The sequence below is a fragment of the Leucoraja erinacea genome, chromosome 3 (assembly GCF_028641065.1).
Source record: "Leucoraja erinacea ecotype New England chromosome 3, Leri_hhj_1, whole genome shotgun sequence".
Lineage (NCBI taxonomy): Eukaryota > Metazoa > Chordata > Chondrichthyes > Rajiformes > Rajidae > Leucoraja > Leucoraja erinaceus.
The window spans coordinates 102,162,749-102,184,272 of record NC_073379.1 but is presented as its reverse complement, the minus strand read 5'-3'; the positions used below and the strand labels follow the sequence as shown (position 1 = coordinate 102,184,272).

The following is a 21,524-nucleotide window of genomic DNA, read 5'->3' as shown; positions in this document are numbered from 1 at the left end:
AAGTAGCCTGCTGCAAACTAACTCTTTAGTACTGCTCAAAGTATCCATTTTTAAAATGAATATATTGCACAACATTGTAAAGCGTTGATAATCCATAATAATACGGCAACCCCCATCTTTCTTATTTCTAATAAAGATGTTTGAGACAAATCCTGTTGTTCAGGTTTGGTTTATTCCATTACCCTTTTAGTAAGCATGTTTGTCTGTCCGGTTTATGTTGTACTGGAGGGTTTTGTTTGTGTAGAAACTCTATCAGATATCCCTTAAAACTGCTAAGGATATATCTGTCCATAGATATATTACACCAAGCTTCAACATGAAGTTGCAATGTCCCTCCAACTTCCGTGCTCCCTATTAATGCTGGAGCCCCAAATTCACCTACCTCCATGGTTATCGGTGGTAACCAAGTATTTTCTTGGTTTCATTCGCGGTTGTGGAGGGCCTAAAGGTTTAGGTTAGGGTAGATGCTGACGTAGAGGCTTTTGCATCTTCCACAGTGGTCGTCCCGGGCCAAAAACCCTAAACAGGACGCTGCTGCTGGGTACCTGTGCCCAATTCTTTGTAGTATAATTACAAACACTACCTCTCTTAGGATGCACATAAGGTTAATGTCTTCCCCAGATATCCTTTGGCTGCTCTAATCAGGCCCAAAGTCGAGCCTCCTCATCCAATTCTTTAACCTGTTTGGACAGGTCTCCCCCAAATAACAGGGTCTATAGCCCTTTGCTTACATAGTATAGCGAACTTAGGGTCTAGAGCTGGCTGAATGGCCCTCTTTCTAATATATTTAGTTCAAAAACTGCACATTGCAAAAATAGTGCAATAGCATCCTTGTGGTCACTAATTATGTCCACCTTTTCTAACATGTGGGCCAAAGCTGTTATGCCCGCCATGAGACCTTTCAGAGTATTTTGGATTTTAATATCCCGACTCCTAACGGCCTGCCCAACATGTCTGCAAGTGCACCTGTAACACTGGCTACATTAAGAGCACCATAATTTCCCGGGGTATAAATGCCTTGCCAACACTTCAGCAAAAAGTATTAGCTTGAAGTTGATGGGTGGACATATATTCAATACTCACAGCCATCCTTCTCGAGATCATTCTCAGTGTGTTCCTGCTGGCAGTACTGGCTCATCATGTTCAGCAGGTTGTTTTATCCCACCCTTCAATAGGGGAAGGTGGCTCCATCACCTGCTCAGATTTTACCCCGACAGACCTTCCATACCCTCCTCAGAGGCGTCTGATATTTCATGCAGCCCTTATGGGAAACTGCTGTGGGACTTATATTTTTGCCCACTGTGGCTATCCTCCAATCCCGGAGCCTGCCACTGTGGAGAAATTTACTCCAGCCACCGCTCCAGCCGACTTACATGCTCTCGGGCACTAGTCGTCACGGGTGCTTTAATATATATGGGACCGCTCCTGCCGACCTTGGTGCTCTCTGGCACTAGTCGCACGCGGTATATCCCGCAGCCGGTCCCCATGCCTACGGGCACTGGTCGCTCCCCATGGTCCCGGTACTCACGGGCACCTCTACCCATTTAAGGTGAAGTTTGGCACTTGCTCCCTTATGGGAGATGCTGGTGCCGACATTCATTGTTGCCTGCTGCTGGTCATTAAACAGCAGCGATTCTGTGTGGCAGTACTTCAGTTGTATACTGACATCAGTAGCTGGCTGCCTGCTGTTCAGCAGCACAGCAGCAACGTCTGTGGCTCTGCCCTGACGTCCTTAGCTGGCTGCCTGCTGCTCTTCAGAATACGGCAGCAAACCGCTGTAAAAGAAACAAAGGTAAGGGAACTTTGTTCTTACCTGTTCTCAGCCTGCCGTTTGGGAGGAACGTCCTTCCTCCCGCAGCCCCACGGACCCCGTAGCGTAGGTCCTTGGGCTGCTGTCCCAGATGTCGGCTGACGGCTACAGGAGTAGTCCTGCTCTCTTCCGGGTCCTGCAGCCGCTTCAATCGGCTCTGGAGCCGCTAGCGACTGCATCCATCATAGACTCACCTGAGTCTGGACACCCCCGGGACGTGTTGCTGCGCTTCCCGCCCGGCAGCAGTCAATCTTGCCGGTGCGGGGAGCGACGTCGGGCACAGCTGTTTCCTCTCCAAGAGGATTCGGGTGCCGTCGGCTGCTGCTGGCTGCCCGCTGTCTCCGCGGTTCTCCCCTCCAGCTTCCCGCAGCTTCTTACAGTCCTACCTGTAAGGTAAGTGGAAAAAAATTCTGCAGTCTCTTACCTGCTTCCTCTAGGGAGACATCGTCTCCCACGTCTGACTCGTTCAATGCGTGTATGCGATATGACACGCATGCGTCGTAGCGGGCTTCTTTCCCGTAGTCACTCACGTGACTCCGAAGTAAAATTGTACAATATACTGCTTTAGCTCCACCTGTGCTACTGAGTACAATTTTTGGTCACTATAGGGCAAGATTAGCAAGTTTGCTGATGATGCAAAAGTGAGTGGTTTTGCAAATAGTGAAGATGGTTATGAAAGATTGCAACAGGATCTGGATTCATTGGCCAGGTGGGCAGAGGAATGGTTGATGGAATTTAATACAGAGGAGTGCGAGGTATTGCATTTTGGGACATCGAACAATGGCAGGACCTACACATTAAATGTAGGTCCTGCATTTCCCATTAAAGATAGTGGAGTCATAGAAACATAGAAACATAGAAATTAGGTGCAGGAGTAGGCCATTCGGCCCTTCGAGCCTGCACCGCCATTCAATATGATCATGGCTGATCATCCAACTCAGTATCCCGTACCTGCCTTCTCTCCATACCCCCTGATCCCCTTAGCCACAAGGGCCACATCTAACTCCCTCTTAAATATAGCCAATGAAGTGGCCTCAACTACCCTCTGTGGCAGAGAGTTCCAGAGATTCACCACTCTCTGCGTGAAAAAAGTTCTTCTCATCTCGGTTTTAAAGGATTTCCCCTTTATCCTTAAGCTGTGACCCCTTGTCCTGGACTTCCCCAACATCGGGAACAATCTTCCTGCATCTAGCCTGTCCAACCCCTTAAGAATTTTGTAAGTTTCTATAAGATCCCCTCTCAATCTTCTAAATTCTAGAGAGTATAAACCAAGTCTATCCAGTCTTTCTTCATAAGACAGTCCTGACATCCCAGGAATCAGTCTGGTGAACCGTCTCTGCACTCCCTCTATGGCAATAATGTCCTTCCTCAGATTTGGAGACCAAAACTGTACGCAATACTCCAGGTGTGGTCTCACCAAGACCCTGTACAACTGCAGTAGAACCTCTCTGCTCCTATACTCAAATCCTTTTGCAATGAAAGCTAACATACCATTCGCTTTCTTTACTGCCTGCTGCACCAGGGGATATGGAGAGAAGGCAAGAACGGGGTACTGATTGGGGATGTCAGCCATGATCACACTGAATGGGCCAAATGGCCTATGCCTACACCTATTGTCTATTGTCTAAATAGTAGGCCTCTGGGTAGTGTTGTAGAGCAGAGGGATCTAGGTGCAAAAGTCGAGTCACGGGTTGATAAGGTTGTCAAAAAGGCTTTTTGCACTTTGGTCTTCATCAGTCAGAGTATTGAGTATAGAAGTTGGGAGGTCATGTTGCAGTTGTATAAGACGTTGGTGAGACCATATTTGGAATATTGCGATCTGTTCAGGGCACCATGTTATAGGAAAGATATTGTCAAGCTTGAAAGGGATCAGAAAAGATTTACGAGGATGTTGCCAGGACTGGAGGGATATGGACCAAGAGTAGGAGAATTGAGGACCAAAAGACATAGGTTCAAGGTGAAGGGGAAAAGATTTAATAGGAATCCAAGGGGTAACTTTTTCACACAAAGGATGGTGGGCGTATGGAACAAGCTGCCAGAAGAGGTAGTTGAGGCTGGGACTATCCCATTGTTTAAGAAACAATTAGACAGGTACATGGATAGGACAGGTTTGGAGGGATATGGACCAAGCGCAGGCAAGTGGGACTCGTGTAGCTGGGACATTGTTGGCCGGTGTGGGCAAGTTGGGACGAACGGCCTGTTTCCACACTGTTTCACTCTATGCCTCAATGATTGTTCTCAAACATTTTGGCTTTGGACAAAGTGCAGAGAACACAACTACATATGTTAGGATTAAGAAACGGAGCTGCAAGAGACACCAGAGGGTTGTGAATCTGTGGAAATCTCTGACACAGAAGGCAATGGAGGTCAATTCTCTGGATGCTTTCAAGAGAGAGTTAGAGCTCTTAATGATAGCGGAGTCAAGGAATATGGGGAGAAGGCAGGAATGGGGTACTGATTGTGGATGATCAGCCATGGTCACAGTGAATGGCAGTGCTGGTTCGAAGGGCCGAATGGACTACTCCTGCACCTATTGTCTATTGTCAAAGAAGTTTATAACCTTTCACTGGGGACACATTTTCAAAGACTGCAATTAATTAGTGATTCATTATTCATGTGTTATTAACTATTATTAAACAATAAATCTACCATAATTGTTCGATGTGACACATTTCAGGAGGCAAATAATATTGACAAAATTAATTTACTCCAATAAATATCTTTGAAAAACAGAGCAAATGAAAGGGAAAAAGACCTATAAATAAATATGATTTTAAATTTGGAGACTGACAGATAAATTCCAATTACGGTCATTCACATTATCACCTGACACTTTAATTTTACATGCCATTTGCTCTCTGACCTCTCTGTATTTGGCCTCCTCTACTGTTCATGGGAGTTCAGCAGGAGCCAGTGAAGCAGCATTCCATCTCCCAACCAAGCACCACCTGATTCTACACTTCAGTTAAAAACATTCAGAAAATCTGACATACTCGCCTGTTACTCAACTTTTTCTTCCTCCGCTGCTTTACAATTGATTTTAGAATTAATTAATCTTCTTCTACTTACATCTTCTTCAAAGCCTCCTGTGGTTAATACCAGCTTCTAGCTCCTCTTTCAGTTGGCACCACCACTACCTTGTCTTTCATTTTCTTCTGATTTCTGCGTTATTTATTTTTGGTTTTCTCTCTCTACTCTTCCCATTTCTCTGCAATTTAAAAATATTCTTCTGTTTATTTCCCCCCCCCCACCCCCCCCCCTCCAGACTCCCAGTTCTGTTGAAAGCTCATTGACCTGAAGTGTCATCACTCTTTCTCTCGCCACAGATGCTGCCCAACCATTATTTCATTCTGTCATTATTTCAAACCCCCTATAACTGTGATATTTTGGTTATGGATGCACCTCCTGTTGCCATGTATGTGAAAAATGTTTGATGAATTTGCTTAATTTAAATCTACTGTTATGACATTATAGCTTACCTTAACTGTGAGGTTCTCTTATATGTAGGACAGCACTGAGAGTATCTGGATGCCAGAATGGATAAGGTTTCACTCAACACCTCAGTGAGGAGCTCCTGGGCTATCTTAGAGGGAACCACACTCCAGAGATCATGACGGAGAGCACAACAGTGGTAATGCCACATTTGAATGGAAAAGGAACATCTTTCCCCCTGCCAAATTAATCAGACAGCAGCAATGAGTAACCTAAATGCTTATGAAAAGTTATTCCATTTGCAATATGTCTTTAATGGATTTAATGTGAACAAGAAACAAATGAAGCAATGTGCGTTGTACAGGAGGACTGAAATAAAACCTACAGCCAGATTTAAGAAACATTAATCAATTTATTTACATTAATGAACAAAAATAAACTGTCATATGCGGAGTTTACAATTAGTCATAGAATCATACAACATGGAAACAGGCCATTTGGTCCAACTTACTCATGCCGACCAACATGCCCCATCTGCACCAGTTCCACCTGCCTGCATTTGTCTCATATCCTTCTAAACCTTTCCTATCCATGTCCCTGTCCAAATGTATTTTAAATACTGTGATAGCACCTGCCTCAGTTACCTCCTCTGGCAGCTCATTCCATATACACATCACTCTATGTGGGAAAAAGTTGCTCCGCAGGTTCCCATTAAATCTTTTCACTCCACCTTAAACCTATAGAATCTTTAGATCACTGAAAAATGGTACACCTTATTCATATAGTAACATGGAATATTTCATTTCTTAAATAAACAATCTGAAAGTCTAAAGTATCATCTTCGAGTATTGTTAAACTACAGAAGCCTCCCATTGTCTGCTAATTTGTAAATACACAATTTACTACAAATGAATGAATCAAAATTAATATAATCTTGTGGAACTATCAAAGGAATTTGCACCCGATGTATGGGAAACAGTGAAATCATACCTTCCTAGGTAACTATGATCTAATTATTCAAGCTAATCAGGCCCTTTACATTTGTTTGATTATCATTATTATACTGAGTAATTGTGAAATTTTTCCAATGTAACATTTAATAACAGCTGCTCCAATGTAAAGACATATGGATGAGAGAAGCCTTGCTTTAATAATCAAAGTGCTGTGAAATTCAACTTAAGTTACATTGAACAGGGTCTAAAAATCTCACTGAATATTTTAATTCTAATTAAAAACCACACAAATTACAGCACAAAATAAAGTTAAATGCTTCCTGAACAGTTCTCCAGAGATTATATAAGGTGTAACACAAATCAGGATAGTAATTACAGTTTAGGTATTAAAATATTCCAAAAAATTAGTTCAATTTAACCTAATGAAATGAACTACAGTTAATTTTATCAAACCAAAAAGAGCTATGGATCAAATTGCCTCAAAAAATGAATTTAATACTTTAATTCCTTTAACATTACTTAACATTCGATAACCATAATTAAGATGTAAGGAACCTGGTGTATCTTGAAGTGGACAAAAATGCTGGAGAAACTCAGTGGGTGAGACAGCATCTATGGAGCGAAGGAAATAGGCAACGCTTCGGGTCAAGACCCTTCTTCAGACAAGATATTTATGTTTATCAACAATTAGGCCAAGAAATGTTTCAGCAATGAGAAACATATGTTAAATAAGCAGAGTGCAGATGGCCAGTGACTGTTTGGTGTGATGTTCACTGGAACAGAATTCTAGAACACCCACAATTCAAGGTCCAAAGTGTCATGACAACAGACTAAAATGCTTGGTGATGGTACATCTTTGGAACTTTTTGAAGAACTGTGAAAACAGGATTTATTGTGTATTTGTAAAACACAGCAGATAGATTCTTGATAAGCAAGCTTATGTCACAATCAGATCAGTTATTAAAAGGTGGATCAGAGTTGAGGGGTTGACTGGCCGACTCCCGTTTTAAATTTGTATCCTTGTGGCAAAGAGTAGTGCTAGGCCTATAGTTTGGGAAGTATTTATACATCACCAAACGATATCTAAAAAGATGATGAAGAGGCAAAAATAGAGAAAGAAATGTGAGTTAACCATCAATAAATGTAAAAACTAATTGGAACTCAGTGGAGACCCATTGAATGGGTACGACAATAGAGTGGGTCAGTGTTTGTTGAAAGTAAGATTAGCTCCACCATTATCTTATCAAATCACAACACAGGCTTGAAGGGTCCTGGTTCCGTGTTCTTCTGCGTGAACTTCTACATGTTAGTTCAAACTAAAGAAAATTATGAATGATTACTAAGTTGCAGTAGTTAATCTTGCTTCATATTGACACATACAATACAATACAATACAATACAACGGTTTATTTGTCACATTGCACAAAAAGTGCAAGTGAAATGATACGTCAGCAGCGATACAATGATAAAGGGCACACACAAAAACACAATACATTTTTAACATAAACATCCACCACAGCATTCATCACTGTGGTGGAAGGCACACAATTTGGCCAGTCCTCCTCCATTTCCCCCCGTGGTCGGGACCTCAACCCTCCGTTGCCGTTGCTGCGGGCGTCCAGATGGTAAGGACAAGGTACAAGTCCAGGTAAGTCCAGAGTCGGCTCATCCCCACCGGAGACCGCGGCTTTTAGTTGGTGTAGGCCGCAGGCCGGCGGCCGAAGATTTAAAGTTCCCTCCACGTCGCAGCCATAAGCACCGCAGTCTGCAGGGCCGGCGGTCGAAGCTCCCCTCCAGGGGTGATGTTAAGTCCATACCGGACCCGCGGTAGAAGATGGCTGCGGGCCGGCGGTGGAAGCTTCATCTTCCCCCCGGGTCCCCCACGAGGGCTGTAGACGCCGCGCCAGCTGGAGCTGTGCAGACCGCGGCTTCAGGCTGCCGTCTGCTGCGGGCCAACGGAACGGAGCGCTCCCCTCTAGCGAGCCCCAGCTCCGTGCTGACAGTCCCCGCTGCACCCGCCGCCGGAGCCCCGAGCGCGTCTCCGGGAAAGGCCGCGCCGATCCTCGCTGTTAGGCCACGGGAGAGGCGACCTGGAAAAAGTCGCCTCTCCATGGAGGAGGCGGCCAAAACGGTTTCCCCCTTACCCCCCCCCCACACCACCCCCCACACAAAACACACTAAGAAACACTAAAAACAGACTTTAAGACATAAAAGTCACATTAAAACAAATTGGAAATAAGATGTCAAAGGGAAGAATTTAAAACTATTATTATTATTATTATTGTTATTATTATTATTATTATTATATAAAATGTATTGAGTAATGAACAACTGATAAATCTCCGGTCATTTTCATTTTAGGGTGAAAAATGAAGTGTTTTCAAAGATACCAAATGCATCAGTTGCAATCTTTCAAAACACAGATTCTAAGAGGTCCCAATAAATTGGAAAGAAAAGAAAATGTAACATTGCTATTAAATAAAGAAGTGAAACAAAGAGCAACTCATGTAAACCATTTAGCCTGGTGAGTCCTTTTTTTTAATAAATGATATAATGATACTAAGAAAATCATATCACTGTACGACTCAACAGAGTTTGACAAAAGATAAAAAATGTTTGGCAAATTTATGTCTGCTTCCAAATTTCTAGTTCACTCAGGTAACTAAAAAGGTGGACAGTGGGGAACAAGTGGATGTAGTTTTTCCCAAAAGGCATTCAATAAAATGACACATAAAAGGTTGGTTAACAAGGCCTCATGCACCAAAGCAATTTGTTTTTAAAAAGGTTAATTAAACTCTGATGAAGATCATACCAGAGGCATAGAAAGTCAGCAGGTAGGTTCATTAAGTATTTAGGAAACATGTTTAATAGGTGTGAAACAGGGAAATCTAGTTGTATCGATCCAAGACATTGAACAAACCACTGTGACATTAATGAATCAAGAATGGTCATGCTGTCAATTAGTGAACAAGGCAAAATGGTTTTATGATACCATTTAAAAATTAAGTAACCATCCTAGTATAGACAGTATTAATTGTTCTTTTCTTACTGTGGAAATAGTATTTTGAGGTAGTGCATAGAAAGTTCGACATTGTTGTTGTTTTATAGGGAAATATTTAGTAGATTAGGCCCCCATGGGGTGAATTTATAAAAGGGGTGAATTGTCACAGGATAAAGCAGCCCCTTTTGAGATGAAATTGTGGAGGTATTTCTTCCCTGAGGATTCGGAATGTTTGGAATGCACTATGCCAAACAGCAGTGGATAGAAACATAGAAAATAGGTGTAGGCCATTCAGCCATTCGTGCCAGCACCGCCATTCAATATGATCATGGCTGATCATCCAAAATCTGCACCCCTTTCCTATTTTCACCTCATATCCCTTGATTCCATTAGTTCTAAGAGCTATATATAACTCTCAATCTAAAGGACCTGTCCCACTTGGACGTCATTTGCGTGTCATTTATGCGACATCATTTACGCATCACGACGCACGACGCGTGCGTCGTGATGCGCACGTGATGTCCGCATGGTGTACATTACACGCACATGATGCATGGTGATGTAGGCAGGGTCGCGCGCGGCAGGATTTTGGGATGTACAAAATCTACGCACGCCATCTGCTTGACGCACAAATGACGCCCAAGTGGGACAAGCCCTTAACTCTCTCTTGAATACATGCAGGGGAGGGGGCTATAAATAGTGGGAGCGGAAGCTGGAGAGGCGGCGATTAGACGAGGCGCAGATTAGGTGTGAGGTTTTAGTCAAATTGAGGTGGGGTTAAGGTGTGAGGCGAGGTGTGAGGTTTATTTGAGGGGCGAGGTTTAGTGAGGTAAGGTTTAGTCGAGGCAAGGTTTAGGTCGAGGCAAGGTTTAGGTGTGAGGAGATGTTTGGTAATGAGGTATCGTTGAGGCGAGGGGTTTAGTCGAGGTGTAGGTGAGGGGAAGTGAGCGTAGGTGAGGTGAGAAGTGGGTATCTGAGCTCAGGAAGGGAGACCGAGGTGCTGCTGAAAGACAAGACCACTGCCTTCTGTGGCAGAGAATTCCACAAATTCACAACTCTGGGTGAAAACGTTTTTCCTCATCTCAGTGCTAGGTAAAGAGACATTTCAGGTAACATTTTTTTGTAAAGATTGTTTTAGCTGTTTGAGGCCATTTATTGAAACATATGATTATTAAGGGTTTGGACACACTAGAGGCAGGAAACATGTTTCCAATGCTGAGAGAGTCCAGAACCAGGGGTCACAGTTTAAGTGGCCATTTAGAACGGAGATGAAGAAATCCTTTTTCACACAGAGAGTTGTCAATAGACAATAGGTGCAGGAGTAGGCCATTCGGCACTTCAAGCCAGCACCGCCATTCAATGTGATCATGGCTGATAATCAACAATCAGTACCCCGTATCAGTACTCCGCTATCTTCAAGAGTGGATTGGCAGTGGAGGCCAATTCTCTGGAGGCTTTCAAGAGAGAGTTAGATAGAGCTCTTAAAGATAGCAGAGTCAAGGGATATGGGGAGAAGGAACAGGGTACTGATTGTGGATGATCATAGAAATGTCTATTGTCTATTTCATGAAATATATATCTTTTGAGGGTTATTTTACTGCTCATGTGTTGGAAACATTCTGTTACGTAAACTACCAGCAGAAAGCGTGAGAATCACTTTCAATTTATTGAAAATGCTGGAGCTTCAGGGTGAGTTGCCCCCAAAACCTGGGGCCTAGCCAGCCTGTCGTAGAACAACCCCATTGAAGAAGATAACAGTGGTTACCCAGACCTCGTTGATGGTTACGAAGGGCCCCCATAACAGTTCAAGCTTCAGGGCCCCAAAAATGTAGGTCCGCCACTGGGTCTGTGTAGACTTCTATTGTAGTAGGAAATGACTGTTGTATTCTTATTCAGCATACAATCAAACTAAAATTAGATTACAATTACAGAAACAGACGAAAAAGTAAAGAATTTCCAAACCTCATAAAACGATTTGGAGTCTTCCCAGTGGTGGCTCTGGGCATCCTGGAAAATACTTGTGGCACAAACTCTTATGTTGTAGCTTGTAATTTGAAATTGGATCACTTTGATGAATTCTTGATACTGCTGAACTGGCAGCAAAAACAACGACCTACTTGAAAAAAAAAGATGTTTATTTAAGCCCTTGGCAAAAGGCAACAATCTCCAATGCACAGATGGTCCTAATTATTATGAATCAATCATTCATTTTATCTTTGCCTAAAGGTGATGTTAATATTCAAAATACTTTTATAATGTGTTCTTTGCTTTAAAGGCTAAAAAATATGATCATGATAGGATCTCTTCTCATCAAACTGTCAGAATGAAATGTATACAACTTTATTATTACTTCAATATTTTAGCTATGGTGTCAACTATGTACAAGGCAAGCAACATATTTGCTTTTATAAATTTATTTAAAAAATAAGTTAAAAACAGCCCATCTAGAAACAAAGGTAGACAAAAATAGTGGAGAAACTCAACGGAGCGAAGGAATAGGTGACGTTTCGGGTTGAGACTGATTATTATTTTTTTTTTGTACAGATATAATTAGAAGGCATTTAGTAATGATGTAACATTTAATTGCTTAAATTTATTTCACTTTTCAATTTAAACGGCTTCAGTGCGGAAAACTTACTTTTTACTCGTCTGTTTCAATGCATTTTCATACTTGGTTAAGAAATTATGGACAAATATCGCTGTGGAGAGGATAATATATAGGTTTTGCACTGGAACCTTAGAAGGAACGTCTTTGCTTCTCTCTTCAAGTCGAGATAGGACATCTGCAGCCACTTTGGAATAACTTTCCACAAAGTTTTCCCTAATTTCCTGAAGAAAGTTTTCATTGCTTGCCAGGGCCAATGGAAATAACGTATCAATATCCATCATGATGTCAGAACAAAACTAGAAAAGAATAAATATATCTAATGTTGAGGCCTGACAGAATTATCATAATTATCAAGAAAAGCGCACTGCATAATAGAAAAAAGATCTCCTGCACAATGAAGCATGAGAGCTATAAAATAGATCAAATTACAATTAAAATACATTAATAGATGTGCTATTGCTTTGTAAAACACTTTCAATTACTACATTTATACAAACAAGTATTCTGTTGCTATGTACTTGAATACTATAAGCAATTCAATAGTTAATTTAATGAATGCATAGAAATGGAAGTGCCAGTAATGAAATGTAAATCACCAAAAGATTATTGCAAAAAATTACATTTCTTTACAAAAACATAATTTTATAAGTTCCAAAATTTAATTTACCAGGACTGATTCTATGCACCTATAACTTCCAAACAGATATAAATATTACTAATCACATAAATTACTTTTGTAACACAAATCAAAATAAGAATTATTCACGTTTAACCATTCAGCCGTATTTTTATAACAGAGCTCAGAATTAATAGAATAATTCATCCAATAACCATGATCATTTGGAGACAAGGCTAGGCTAAATTTGCCAATCTTAGTTTTGGCAGTGGCTTCTTTTGCAGGGAAGAAAACTAATTGGAGTTTGCTCTCTTCATTCCACTGGGAATTGAATATAGTTGTGCAGGAGTGAGCTATGTACAAGATATCTGGACTCATCTTATTATTCTCATTCTACGAAAACCGTCAATATTCACGACAAGCTTATTGGGAGAAATCTGTAGTTTTACCAACTATTACATATCTGAGGTGATGCACTCCAAAGAATATTACAATGTCAAACAAGTGACTAATCATTTATAATGATAAGGACTGAGGTTGTTTTAACGTTACAACATTGAACTCTCAATGTACTTGATGGTAGGTTCATTATTCAGACAAAAGAGATGCCAAAGGTCAAGGTCAGTTGGAATATACTGCTATCTCCTGTGACTATAGTTAGTCTTCTACATCCCCAAGCAATAGATGCTTATCTTTGTCAATGAGCACTGTGGAAACACAAACCACAATGCTACCTTCTAAAATGGTTCAATTCCTTCCCATATATAATGATAAATGAAAATCCAGAGGCAAATTTGCCTCAGTGAATTATAATGATTGTCCATATTGCAAAAGGGCTGAATCTAATGCATGAAAACATTATTAGCAGCTTTGTCATGTCCCTATGGCCAATCAATAAGAAAGGAAATGAAAGCACAGACCATATTGATATATGTTTATATAGGATGTTGACACATATGAAATAGTTGCATAAGAAGGTCATTCATCCCCTTGCACTTGCAACAACATTTAAGGAGATCATAGATCATAGCAGACAAATATTGAAGATGTTTACCTCAGTACCACTTTTCTTTTCACTTTCCTTAGCCCCATATCTCTTAATTCAATTAATTTCCAAGAAATTAACAAATATTGAAGATGATTCATATGCTATCTGAGAGGTATGAGAGGCAAAACTGTAAACATGTTTATGGCATAGATTTTTCTATTAATCTCATTTAACATTACATATTCTGATAGCTCTCTACATTTTTGAATGCTGTGGCTAGACTATCTGTGATATGTTTCTATAATTTTCTACCAATCTTTGCTGAATATATTATCAATCTGTTAGACAAAAGTGCTGGAGAAACTCAGCGGGTGCAGCAGCATCTATGGAGCGAAGGAAATAGGCAACGTTTCGGGCCGAACCCCTTCTTTATCAATCTGTTAAACTGATATTACCTTTGTGACTTTTTTAGATGGTTCTTTCTCCGTACATTGATTCCATTTAGCTTCCACGGATTGTGTGCACATTGCTAAGCTTTTACCTGAGTTGTAAAGGTTTGTTTCTTGTTCAAGGTATTTTGAACATATTTCTTCAATTACCATCTTCACAGAGTAGGCTGCAGAATGAGCCAACTCCTTGAAAGCATTTCTCCAGTCACATTCTAGAGAAACATACTGCAATATGAAGAAAATAATAGAATTGTAGTTGATTAGCATTAACACCATTGTAAATATATTTGAATTCAAATTATGAATCTATTTAAGTATTCCATATAATACTTTAATATTTTGTACCAAAGATTCTTACTAAAATCTTACTAAAATCTTCTATTTATTGCTGGTAATATTTGCTGATACCTACTAATTAACCCAAGCATAAAAGGAGATTCATTTTAGGGGTTTGCTTCACGGTGGGGTCTGACATCTGTACAAATTTATATTTCAACACTTCAACCATTTAATGTTTTCTGTCACCATGAACTGCTTTAAAAACAAGCAGACATTGCAAAACAAGAGGAGGAAAGAAAATTTTAGTGACACTTGGGAGACAAGAACTTAGATCAGAACTGAGTTCCACCTCACACAAATGGCTCCCAGAGCATTGGAACATAAAATAATGGAAGCATGAGCAGGACAATGGCTTGTTTATACCACATCTCTACATATGTCAATCTGGTGAACTACTGCACTGCCCCAATCAAAAATATTCCCATCCTTACATAGGAAGACCAGACTTGTGCACAGTATTTCAGATAGGATCTGTTTTGATATGTGTCTGCTTACGATATAGGTAAAACTAGCAGATATTAGATGTAGAAAGATGGCTCCACACTCACTCGGGTTGGGATCAAAAGCAAGAATTATTTATTTCCAGGTCAAGTCACTGACCTCATTTACATAATAATGTGTGCGAGTATGAGCATGCGCGAGTACGAGCACAGCTCCTATGCTGAAATTACAGGGACATTGATACATCCTTTCCTTTTTGACAATTTGGGATTACATTTCCAAAGATCCAAAATAAAGCAAACCTAAACACTTTTCATAATAATATACACTAGTAATATGGTTTGACTTAACTGAATAAAACTGTTCTGTCTTATTTCACAACTTTTCCCATAGCCATACTTGTGACTTGTTTCAATAACACAAAATAATGTTCACATTCTTTCTTCTCATAAGCATTTAGGTACATCACAACAAAACACCTTACTTCTTGACATACTCGCCGTGTCTTTCTGGCAGTCTGACAACTCTTCCTACCCTAGTCCTTGTGATGGTGTTTATTTCAGAAGTGTCTTTCTAGTTTCTTCTCTTGTGTCACTTTGATGTTGTTTAGTTTTCTCTGTGTTCTGAGTTTCACGAGTTGCCTCTTTTCCTGGTGATGCATGTTGCGTTGGTTTTCACTGTGTCAGCTGAGGTTGCATAGGTGTCCCAGTCTTCTCCACGTCTGGTGGGTTCTCTGGAGTTTTGTATTGGGGTAGTTCTCAGGTCTTCTTCAGATCCACTCGATTACGTCAGATTAGAAGTGTTGATTCTGTCTCGACTTTGTATGATCTCTCATCCAGTCGTTTCTGAACTGTTGCTCTCTGCCATCTGTATCTCCTAGTTTATAGGGTTTATATCTTATGACATCACCTTCTTCCAGGATTGGCAGATCCTTGGCATGTTGGTTGGAGATCTTTGACTGTTTTCCTTGCAAATCCTTCATTTTATTCCTCTCTTCTGTGAGTATCTTTGCACCACATGGTTTGAGGAGATTAGATGTTGTTGGAAGTACCGTTATTGTTCTCCTTCCATGTAGTCTTTGTGCAGGACTACTGTTCCCTCCTTGCGCAGGGCTGTTGCGCAATTCCAGTATTGCCAAGTAGACATCTGTTTTGGAGTGAGTGATTTTCTTCAGAACTCACTTAGCTGCCTTGACTGCCGATTCCACCTTTCCATTAGCATGGCTATGTCTTGGAGAAATTGTGTAGCTCAAATTCCCATTTCCTGGCAAATGTGGCAAACTCCTCTGATGAGAACTGTGACCCGTTGTCGCTTACCACAGTGCTGGGAATTCCGTATCTTGCGAAGTGGTTCTTGAGTTTCACCACGACTGTCCTGCTGGTCAGGTCATCCAGTCTGTCCATTTCCCAGAAATTAGATAGATAGTCAACTGTGATTAGATAGTGCTTTTCCTCAAGTTCGAACAGATCGGTTCCCACTTTCTCTAATGGGCAATCTGGGAGGTCATGGGGCATCATGGGGTTTCTTTCTGATTCTGTTGTTGTACGTCCTGCAGGCTTCACAGTGAGGAGGTGCTAGGTGGACTCACTGTGGTGGATGTTAATATGTGTTTATTGTTGTTTTTTAATTTTATTGTATGTATGTATGACTGCAGGCACGAAATTTCGTTCAGACTTCGGTCTGAATGACAATAAAGGAAACCCTGTAACCCTGTAACCCTGTTTCACATCAAAGTCATTCCGGACCAGAAAATGCATTCTCTAGCATGTCTGAAGGTTCCTTCTACTCCCAGGTAAGAGGTGTGGAGTGTCTCCTTCATTTCTTTGCGTAGAGTGATAGGGATTACAACGCTCTCTCCTCTGAATATTAGGCCGACTTGCACACTCAATTCGTCTCTGACCTTGAAGTATGGTTGTGCTGCCTCTGGGACCTGCTTTGTAATCTGGCCATCCATTTTGGATCACTGTCTTAACGGTCTGCGGTGTTTCATCTTCCCTGGTGTGGGCTTGGATGCATTTGACCTTGTTCTCTCCCAAGCTCAAGGACTCAACTACATTGACATCAGTGAATCTGGTTGATCCTGTGGTGTCAGGCAGGTATGCTCGGGAGAGCATATCTGCTAGATGCTGTCTTTTCCCTTTACCCATTTGATCTCGATGTCATAGTGTAGCATCCTCATCACCATTCCCTGAAGACGTCTTGGTGCTGTATGCAGGAGCTTTTTCACGATTACATCCAATGGCTTGTGGTCACTCTCAACGATCACTCTCTGTCCTTAGGTGTACTGATGAAAGCGCTCGAGGGCAAACACTATTGCTAGTGTATCTTTCTCAATCTGAGCATCTCTGCTCGGTTGGTGTCAATGCTCAACTCACATAGGACAGTGGTTGTCCTTTCTGCATAAGTGTTCCACCTAGACCTGCCTTGCTTGTATCACATTGTATGGTCAGCTGTTCATCTGGTGTGTTGTACGCCAGAATAGGTGCCGTTGTCAACAGCTCCTTGATCTTTGGCATTGCCGTGTCATGTTCTGATGACCATTCTCACTCTATTTCTTTGTGGGTCAATCTCCTCAAAGGCTCGAATGTGTCCGACAACATTGGCAGGGATCTTGCCAAGTAGTTTACACTGCCTTGTAATCTTTGGATTTCTGTTAGATTGGTTGGATTGGGCATCTATAAGGATAGCCTGGATCTTCTTCGGATCCGGTTTCAGACCACGATTTGTAACTACATGCCCTAGAAATGTGATACACGTAGTTTTCACTACCGACTTCGTCCGGTTCAGATTGATGCCTTTGGCTCTGCATCGCTGAAGAAGATCTTGCAGCCTTGCATCGTGATATCTCTACATATGTCAATCTGGAGAACTACTGCACTTTCCCAATCTCTGATGTACACATGATGGAGCAGGCTGAGTCCACCACTCTCTCAACCCTCTTGTGTTGCAATTGCCATTACAAGTCACATGCAACAAGTCAGGATGGTTCCACAGTGCATCTGTAGAAGTCCAGAGTATTTGGTGACGTGCTGAATCTCTCTAAACATCAAGGAAAGCGGAGGTGCGGGAGCACGATCTTCTATGTGCTGGGCCCAGGACTGATTATCCGAGACACATCACCAGCCATATGGATAACTTCAACTTTTCCCACGTAATATTTTCAGTTTCACATTCACCCAGGCTATCTATGTCTGCTCAAAGCCTCCACACATTTTTGTCAAGGACCACTCAGCCACCTTTTTAATGTATTGGCTGCAACCTGACATATATTACACTTGACCCTTTCATCCAAGTCTGAGGCTGGGCCCCCAGCACCAACTTGAAAGTATATGTCTACTCTTACTCTTTATTTTTCCTCTGTAAACCAATTCTCAATCAAGGCTGGTATATTAACCCCATCACCATGTGTGCTCTGTTTAATGATCTCTTATGTGGTCCCTTATCTGTTCTTTTAGTTAGAGAGCACTGATAGATTTTTCAGATCTAACTAATCAAAGGATCTGTCACGTTAAACAAAAAACTACTAAGCAGGATGAAGATTTGCTATATTTTTGAATGGAGGAGCTTTCTTGCAGGGCACCATGCAGTCCAATTCTGGCTTCTACTTTAGAACATTATTGTCTATTGAGAATTAGAATACAAACATAGCTCGTGGCATTCTGAAATACAAATAAAATATATAGTATCTATTGTTGTTAAACATAGAAGAGATTAGATTACCTCAGCCATAAATAGCAACTGGTCATCTTGCATGCAGGTTTTGTTCATATCTGATGACATGTCAATATTTGCTGGGGCCTTCTTTAGCACTCCTAGCAAAGATAAAATTACCATACTAAAGATCATTGATGTTTTATTCCATCTTGACGAACTAGATAGGTACAAATATATTTTTCTATTTTGAAGCTGATTTTGCTTTAGATTTAGGAAATTGACTAGCTTTCTATTTTAAATGATGAGGCTACTGAATGAATGCAGCAACCCTGGTGTAAACTGCACTCAAAATTGTGCTAGATTTCTGAATTAAAGGTTCTATAATTCGGCTCAAACTTATTTGGATTTGACCAAACCTAAAGTGTGTAATAAAATTGTCAATTTGAGAATTTTTTTATTTTTTTTTAAAGCTGGGTTTGTGGTTAAAGCAGACATGCTGGCAGCATTCAAGGGACTTTTGGATAGGTATATGGATATGCAGGGAATGGAGGGATATGCATTATGTGCAGGTAGATTAGAGATGGTCTTGGCATCATCTTTGGCACAGACATTGTGCACATAAAGACCTGTTCTTGTGCGATGTTCTGCAACAATGGCCTGATTTTATAAATTGACCAGACAAAGTGGGACCCGTTGGGTCCCTGTCACCCGGGAGGTCTGGTCCCCCAACGCGACTCGTTCCCCAATGCAATATTCCACCACTCAACCGTTCCCCCAAAGCAACCCGTCCCCCCAACGCAATATTGCACCACTCACGCATAGCCCCCAACCGCGCAGGCACGGCTTATTTCCCCTCATCCCCCAGCACTCCATCCCCCTCCTCTTCACCCTCCCTCTTCCTTCCTCTCTCCTCCTCCCCTCCCCCAATCCCTCCCTCACCTCTCTCTCCCCTACCCTCAGTCACTCCCTCCCTCCATACATAAAAAGCAGCATCTGCAGTTCCTTCCTCCAAAGGTCATTCATTGTTAGCTGTGGTTTAGATCTCGTTGACTTGACGATTGGACCAGTTTGTTTTGTTTTGTTTTGATTTGGGCTGGACTGGGCGTGTGTGGGTCTCTCAAACTCTCCTCAAACTGCTCGGCCACCCAGCAACCCGACTCTCCATCCATCCCTCCGCCCACTCCGGCTAAGCCGCTGCTGGGCCCGTCCCCGTCCTGTCTGACCGCCCCGTCCCCGCCCTGCCCACCCAACAACCTGCCTGCCTGCTCGCTGCCGCAGCTGGGCCACGGGGAGGGGGGTGGGGGAGTGGGGGGGGGGGAGATGGAGTCGGTTTTTTCGTCAAGGTGGGCACCATGAATTTCGATGAGCTGGTGGAGAAGATATCCTCCGAGAAGGGCCTCCACAGGGCTTCTACTGAAAAACAAGTCCTAGGTAGTACTTGTAATGGAACACTGTGGATCTCTTCTTGGCCTCCACTGAACTCCCCCCGCGGCCGCCGCTGTTGGTGGGGGGAGACGATGGACAGTTTTCTGTGAGGAGGGGAGAGAGGAGTTTGTGAGTGAGGGGGGGACAGGTCGCCGCTGGTGGGGCATGAAGGGGCGTCGCCACACCGGCCGTGGCATTGACTGACAGGAGAAGAGACCAATCTGCGTGGCGCTGACTGAAGGAATGCGCAGTTTTTAAGATCTTTAAACCTCACTAACTTTTACAAAATACCACCAATCGGAACGAAACTTGTTGCACTTGCATCACAGGAGAACGCCGAAAAATCATAGCACTATCGCGTACTGTTTTTGCGCAAATAGAAAAACCCCGCAAGCACAAGATCAGAGTTTTTGTTATGTGTAGATGGAAAATTATGTCAATCATTCTAAAAAGCTAATGAATAAGAAATACCTCGAACATTTCTGCCTTGCTGTGTGAAAGTGCTTTCCAAAAAGACTTCTGAAAGAAGTTCTTTCATTCTTTTTTCCAGAAGAATAAGAATTTTTATCAGTTGGGAAAGACTTCTAAGCTGGTGGGTAGTGATATCCAAGTTTCCTATCTGCTTCGACTGCTCCTGGGTAACTGGAACAAAACAAAGAGAGTTTATATTGATAAATTAATAGACAATTACAGAATAAATATAACTTGAAAGTATTGTTCGTAATGACATTATGTGAAAACAGCTACGTTACAGCTACGTCAGCAGAGACATTAAAAAGTTTTTCAGGAGCTAACTTTCATTCAAATATTAAGAGACAAATCTGGTGCAATGGTACAATTCGCTGGAAATTAGCATCAGTTAGCAAAATCAAAACCACCATGACACTCTGACACAGTGGCACAATCAAATTATGGGACAGCAGTTGGCAGATTTCAGTAACCAATTGTGATGAAAAAGGAAGTGGTTCAGTGACCAAATGAGGTGAAAAATTAACAAAGACAAGAAGAAACATAGAAAATAGGTGCAGGAGTTGGCCATATGACCTTTCGAGCCAGCACCGCCATTCAAAATGATCATGGCTGATCATCCAAAATCAGTACCCCGTTCCTGCTTTTTCCCCAAATCCCTTTCGTTAGCCCCAAGAGCTAAATCTAACTCTCTCTAAAACCTCCAGTGAATTGGCCTCCACTGCCTTCTGTGGCAGAGAATTCCACAGATTCACAACTCTCTGTGTAAAAAAGTGTTTCCTAATCTCAGTCCTAAATGGCCTGCCCCTTATTCTTAAACTGTGACCTCTGATTCTGGGCTCACCCAACATCAGGAAAATTGTTCCTGCATCTAGCCTGTCCAATCCCTTAAGAAACTTATATGTTTCTATAAGATCCCCATTCATCCTAAATTCCAGTGAATACAAGCCCAGTCGACCCATTCTTTCATCATTTGTCAGTCCCGCCATCCGGGAATGAACCTGGTGAACATTCGCTGCACTCCCTCAATAGTAAGAATGTCCTTTCTCAAATTAGGAGACCAAAACTGCACACAATACTCCAGATGTGATCTTACGAGGGCCCTGTACAACTGCAGTAGGACCTCCTTGCTCCTAAACTCAAATCCTTTCGCAATGAAGGCCAACATGCCATAAGTTTTCTTCACACCCGTCTGTACCTGCATGCTTACTTTCAGTGACTGGTGTACAAGGACACCCAGGTCTCATTGAACCTCCCCTTTTCCTGATCTGACACCATTCAGATAATAATCTGCCTTCCTGTTCTTGCCATCAACGTGGATAACCTCACATTTATCCACA

At 41.9% G+C, this 21,524-nt stretch overlaps 1 protein-coding gene across 3 annotated transcripts in view; it reads right to left on the bottom strand.

Moving 5' to 3' along the window:
- Positions 1-21,524, bottom strand: part of kiaa0825 (KIAA0825 ortholog) — a 311,756-nt gene that overhangs the window by 240,540 nt on the left and 49,692 nt on the right. For 2 of the 3 annotated variants that reach the window (XM_055633331.1, XM_055633333.1), the window contains 6 exons: positions 20,188-20,358; positions 18,358-18,449; positions 13,864-14,082; positions 11,835-12,100; positions 11,159-11,312; positions 5,290-5,480 (listed from right to left, as the gene is read on the bottom strand). In XM_055633331.1, coding sequence (XP_055489306.1) covers positions 5,290-5,480; positions 11,159-11,312; positions 11,835-12,100; positions 13,864-14,082; positions 18,358-18,449; positions 20,188-20,358 — 1,093 coding nt within the window. The remainder of the gene's footprint in view (positions 1-5,289; positions 5,481-11,158; positions 11,313-11,834; positions 12,101-13,863; positions 14,083-18,357; positions 18,450-20,187; positions 20,359-21,524) is intronic. The other variant, XM_055633332.1, reaches the window with a different exon arrangement.